Source organism: Aplysia californica, unplaced genomic scaffold (genome assembly GCF_000002075.1).
Source record: "Aplysia californica isolate F4 #8 unplaced genomic scaffold, AplCal3.0 scaffold00695, whole genome shotgun sequence".
In the NCBI taxonomy this organism is placed as follows: domain Eukaryota; kingdom Metazoa; phylum Mollusca; class Gastropoda; order Aplysiida; family Aplysiidae; genus Aplysia; species Aplysia californica.
Genome location: NW_004797965.1, coordinates 319530 through 325832, shown reverse-complemented (window position 1 = coordinate 325832; position 6303 = coordinate 319530). Strand labels below are relative to the sequence as shown.

General features: G+C 42.2%; 1 protein-coding gene across 1 annotated transcript in view; it reads right to left on the bottom strand.

Annotated features, from left to right (window-relative positions):
- LOC101858970 (structural maintenance of chromosomes flexible hinge domain-containing protein 1) overlaps positions 1-6303 on the bottom strand; it is a gene marked incomplete in the record, with an annotated part of 79135 nt that overhangs the window by 41903 nt on the left and 30929 nt on the right. The window contains 7 exon segments of the mRNA XM_035972443.1: positions 53-129; positions 1002-1127; positions 2135-2287; positions 3011-3091; positions 3565-3691; positions 4388-4533; positions 6227-6294. Of these exon segments, the coding sequence (XP_035828336.1) occupies positions 53-129; positions 1002-1127; positions 2135-2287; positions 3011-3091; positions 3565-3691; positions 4388-4533; positions 6227-6294 (778 nt within the window).

Here is a 6303-nt window from a genome sequence, read left to right as displayed (position 1 = left end):
CCCCCACACACACACTCCCACCTCCCACACACACCCACACACCAGGACATACCTATCAGCAGTAAGTGTCAAAGTTCCAAAGTCGGCCACACCATCCTTATCCGTTTTCACAAACCCTGATGTTGACATCTGCCAGTAGGAAAAGACAATGAAATAAATTATCACAGCCATGGTTCAAATCTGATATAGCGCATTGAGCTTGCTGTTGAGTAGGGATTTGCACTATACAAATGCTGTCTATTATCTATTATTATATAGCCAGTAATTATGCACTAGAGTGAGGCCTGGGCATGAAAAGGGAAGATATAGAACAGGATCCAAGCAGAAGAAATGTGGTTTTACAGATGGCTACTTCTGGTCAAATGGGACAAATAATGCTGACAAAATGAGTTACTTTTCGCAATCCACAAAAGCAGATATCGGCCAAAAATCGACAATTTGTAGAATTTCTATTGATACCATATTCTTTAGCTATTTTAAGCTCTGAAACAAGACAACCTCCACCTCGTTCAGTTGCGGATATCTCAACTTCTATTCAAGGTAAACAGGTATTTTTTTCATCAAAGGCAAGACAAAGGAACAAGCTTTGAGATGATACCAATAACTGAACATGCCCATAAAAATTGACGAGCGCCTGATTCTACAGTGTCATGACACATTTATGTTTGGATCATATCAGCAAGCTGAAAGTGACTATATGCACAGGCCTTTTTTTGTCAACACCCTCAACACTATGTCACCCGAAATAATCGCAAACAATTAGTGACCAGTACAAGACACACCAAGGAAGAGAGCTCTTTTTTAAAAGTTTCAGTAAGAATTTTACTGCACTTGCAACACAATAAGGTTATTTAAGTGCCAAAGATTAGAGAGTAGCAAACACAAAAAAGAAGGAGGGAAGATAGAGACAATATAATTTTTATAGGAAAGAAGGAGCAAACCATACCAAAGCACCCGCTAACCACCCACTGAAGAAGAGAGCTCTGTGCCACACAACTCACCTTGACCTTAGCGTCCTTAACAATGTGCACTTTGACGTCTTTGGTCTTGGCCAGGTTTCCCTCTGCATCTAGGAGCTGTACCTTGAGTGGGCACGGGAGAGGCCGGTCGCTGTAGGCAGATACAACCTGGGGAGGCGGGGAGAACACAACGTAGACACCACTTTTAATATTTCATTCTTGATGGTTGATGATGTTGTTGTGGTCGTTTATAATGTTTGGGTGAAAAGAAGGACATCAACACAATAATGATCATTTAGTAGAGTGACATAGTAAGACAAACAGTTTTAGGAAGGTTTTACAGCACTTGCAACTGCATAAGGTCATATGAGCGCCAAGGGGTGGATGTCAACAGAGAAGTCCAAACGGGGAATCAGGCTTGCTCCGCTCACCTCTCTTGCCTTAAACAGCACAAGGTTCGACTATCAGGGCAGCCCGGAAATAGCAGTTGACAAAAGAGTGACAAACATACAAAAGAAGTAGAGGAAAAATGACGATAGTGAGGATGAGGAAAGAAAAAGCAGCAGCTCCCCTTATGTTGTTCCTGCATAATATGAGCATGACATTGATAAATCAGCCCATTTACAATTCTACTGAGCATAAGAACATGTTAATATCCCCCCTTTGGGAATGGCCTAAAGACACTTCAGTCAGTAGCCTTGTCCTGGGGGGGAGGGGGGAGGGGGGAGGGGAGAGGAGGAGGAGGAGAGGATGGGAAGGGGTGGGGAAGGAAGATGGAAGTGGGGTGGTTAGATTGTCTGAGTGTACATTTTTCTGACTGTCTGTCTGTTACAATCAGAATACTGAGTACCTATCCAGCTGAACATTATTATTTTTTATATTACTGTTCATTTATACTACGTTGTTTGAGAGTGCAAACATACTATTATATTATTATGGTTATGTGCACAGATGTGTATGGAAGAGAGGATGTGTGAGGGAAGAGTGTGTGTGAGTATATGGGTGTGCACATGTGTGTGCATACAAGTGTATGTGCATGTCTGTGTGTGTGTGTGTGTGTGTGTGTGTGTGTGTGTGTGTTTGTGTGTACGTTGTAAAATACCAAATCAAAGTGCCAGAATCTGGACAATAAAGATGCATCTTATCTTATCTTACACAAACAGACGCCAACTCACCTGGTCCTGTGACCAGTCTAGGACCTGTATCTGAGCAGGTGGTCCGGCCAGCACCTCACACTTAACCGATGCGGTCAAGCCCCTCCAGCCCAGCTCCACCTCCTTACAGCCCATCTGGGTGAACACCAGGTTCCTTACCAGGGCCTGGTTATGCTGCACACACAAAGAAAAACAAAACTTATAATAATAATAAATTGCATTTATATAGCGCATTTCCACAAAGAAGTGCTCAATGCGCTGTACAATAATACAAAGAACATATGCAGCGCACATCTCTCTCTCTCTCTCTCTCTCTCTCTCCCTCTCCCTCTCTCTCTCTCTCTCTCTCTCTGAAATACTAACAATATTGATCTTTTTAATTTTTTAAAAAAATTATTTTTTTGGGATCTATTCCAAGTTTGATTTTGAGTAAATAGTACAGTCAAAATTGTTCAAGCACCGCCACCCATTATCCAAGAGAAAGGTGGTTGTATTAGACAGGTGCACGTCTTGAACTTCTGTGTCATTACAATGTAAAAACTATGGAATTTAGCACTGGGGACTTGGATAAGTCAAACTTCTCAGCCGAGTTTGTACAATTTATACGTACAAAATAATAAAAGGATGAGTTAAACTTGAAGATAACGGCATTAGTTAAAAATTAATACCCCCAGCAGATCCTACTACTGCAGACCCATGTGTTGGTTTTCCACTGACATCTCTATTGCCAGAAATATTTTATTTTATCAGCACACCCTTAAATGTCTATGTTGTCCAAAAACTGGCTTCATCCAACACCAATTTCAGCCTGTCACATTTAAAAACACACAAATTCTGGATTAGGCTCAGGAAATTTAAATGAAACGATGGAACAAAAAAATCTTAGCTGTGTCTTACACTGGTAGCCATGACCTTGACAATGTCAGAAAACAGGGAAGGCGCCTGGCAAGTCACTTCTTTGCACATGGCAGCAGTCATCTGGAAGAGAGACAAATAAAAGTCAAATAGTCAATGCTGATGGGAATATCTCAGGGAGAAACAATTGACACAACCTATCACACACACAAACATACATGCTAACATAATCATCACTCTGCACAGCCCAGCCCCTCCCCCCACCCCACCCTCACATTCCTTATCCTACTCACACACACTCACTGCCCTCCCCTCATATACACATACATCTCCTCCTTCACAGGCACTTGTTTCTCATATTCATCCAGTGTGATGTTGACTGCCCCCCCCTCCCCCCACACATACATGCAACCCTCTCACACACCCAGACATCCCCATCACACATCCCCACTCACAGGCACTTGGTTCCCATATCCGTCCATCAGCATGAGGTTAAACTCCCCACCACACACACATACCTCCTCTCATTTCCCCACACACACCCACACATCAACACTTACACCCACACATCCCCATCACACATCCCCACCACTCACAGGCACTTGGTTCCCGAATCCATCCATCAGTGTGAGGTTGAGCATCCCGGCCAGAGGTTCCCCCAACAAACAGCTGTTCTCCCCGGTCAGCTCCGCCTTCATCTGACTGGGCTCACCCACCTGGGCCCTGAGGGGACACACAGACAAACAGACGCACACACAGTCAGGACAGCAAGGCACAACAGACTGATGGCTCGAGTCAAGCATTTCAGCAATCTTAAAAATAATAACGCATAAAACAATTAAAGTAACAATGATGATGAAATTGATGATCAAGATCAGGATAATGACAAAAACACTAAAAATTGAGCTGCTTCTGTAACAAAATGTTTCAAAATTAACGGATGGAATCGCATTCAAGACTCACTTTTGTACTTTTTCTACAACGATGATGAGATGATGATGATGAAGAAGATGACATTGATGATGTTGAAGATGATGACGATCACCAGTATTGGAGCTTTCAGTAGCAGAACACGTACATGGGCTCTCTCTCTCTCTCTCACACACACACACACACGCACGCACGCACGCACGCACACACGCACGCACGCACGCACGCACGCATGCACGCACGCACACACGCACAAACACACACACACACACACACACACACACACACACACACACACACACACACACACACTCACATGACAGAAAACTGGAGCTCCACACCGTCTTCCTCCATGACAGTACTTGTGCTCTGTGACCAGCGTCGGAGCTTTCAGTGACTGGACATGCACGCACACTCTCACACACACACACACACACACACACAGACACACACACACGTAAACACACACACACACACACAAACACTCACATGACAGAAAACTGGAGTTCCACACCGTCTCCCTCCATGACAGTGGCCTGACAGTACTTGTGTTCTGTGACCAGCGTCGGAGCTTTCAGCGACGGCAGACATTTCTTCAACGCCTGGTCTTTGGGGACTTTAGGCGCCCAGTTCACCTAGATATGTGTTGGTTGTTTTTTTTTTAGAAAGAGTATTACGGTACGCGATTAGAGGTGTTACAAGAGGGTAACAAACATAAAAAAGAAGGAGGGGAGATAAGGACGATAGATGTTTTTTTCGTTTTAGTAAAAGTTTTACGGCACTTGCAACATAATAAGGTCATACAGGAGCCGAAGATTAGAGGTGTTACAAATGAGTAACAAACATAAAAAAGAAGGACAGGAGATATGGACGATATTTGTTTGATAGGAAAGAAGGAGCAGACCACACCAGAGCACTCACCAACCACCTACACCTAGATATGTTGGAACAAACATTGGTTGATGAGGCTTAATAGCTTCATAAATTTTCTCACTCATTATGTCAGTTCTTATTTACTCACCTAGGTGTTTCAATGAGGAAACATCCACTCCGAAAGGATACGCGTTGGTTGGTTAGGTATAACTTTCCATAATTTCCTCACTAATCATGTCTGTTGTAATTTACTCACCTAGGTATGTCTATATGTGGGAATATGTAATAAGTGAGAATGCAAACTGGTTGGTGAGGTGTAACAGTTTTAGAATTTCCCCACTCATTATGTATGTAGTAATTTACTCACCTAAAAATGTCTATATGTGGGAACACGATACTCTTAGCAGTCTCCTAAGAAAGCACAGTTCTGTTGCTTCTATTTTATTTTCACTGTCTTTAGTGATTGTCCAGCATTCACAGCCATATAGAAGGGTTGACCAAACAGCATTTCAGGACTTTCATTTTGGTGTTCATTGAGATGTTTCTATTTTTTAGGATTGGGCTCATTTTATTGAAACTTGCCTTAGCCATTGTAGTTCTCCTCCACTCATTATGTCTGTAGTAATTTACTCACCCACAAATGTCTATATGTGGAAATACGTACTAAGTGAGAATGCGAACTGGTAGGTGAGGTGTAACAGTTATAGAATTTCCTCACTTATTATGTCTGTTGCAATTTACTCATCTATAATAATATTGCTTAACTGTTTCTTTGTGCAAAAAGAGGCGCACAGACACAATAATGGTCATTTAGTGCCGCGAAAAAAGTAAGATTTCTAAAAAGATGCTACAGATGGAAAGAAAAGTAAACCTACTACAGAGTGACCCTATATAATCGGCCACTACCTTCAACCTTTGGGATCATATTATAATGATCAGTGAGGCATCATAACAGTAAATCATGTCATTCACATTATCAGTTTTGAATAATTGTTTCACCATTTACACCCACAAGTTTGTTTTTTCTCCAGTTCATGACAAAACATGATTTTGTTGGATGATTTAGCTTCGAAAGGCTGTACAACACACACACACACACATTGAAACACACATTGATTGGTGAGGAAATGAACTAAAAGTATTCTACTCCCTCAATCTGTTTGGGGTGAGTTTGTCACCCGTAGCAACTGCTACACATCGCTATAAACATTGATCACTGAAGCAGAGCAGTGCAATAATCGCAACCTCAGTGCTTTCTCGTCCTATCTCCATTTTTAATAACAGTAAAAACATTTCATAACAAAGAGTGAGCCTAAGAAGAAGTCACATTTTCAATGTTTAAAAAAATGGAGATAGGACAAGAAAGCACTGAGGTTGTGTAGTAATGAAGACAGCAATTATATGAGAGAAAGCCATCTTCAGGAAAAGCCTGTTTCAAAGAACAAAGATACCCACCTTGATTTTCTGTGCCAACTTGTCATCCACAGCCAGGGCTTCCCCTGCCTCGTTGCAGATTTCAAATCCTGGGGGGG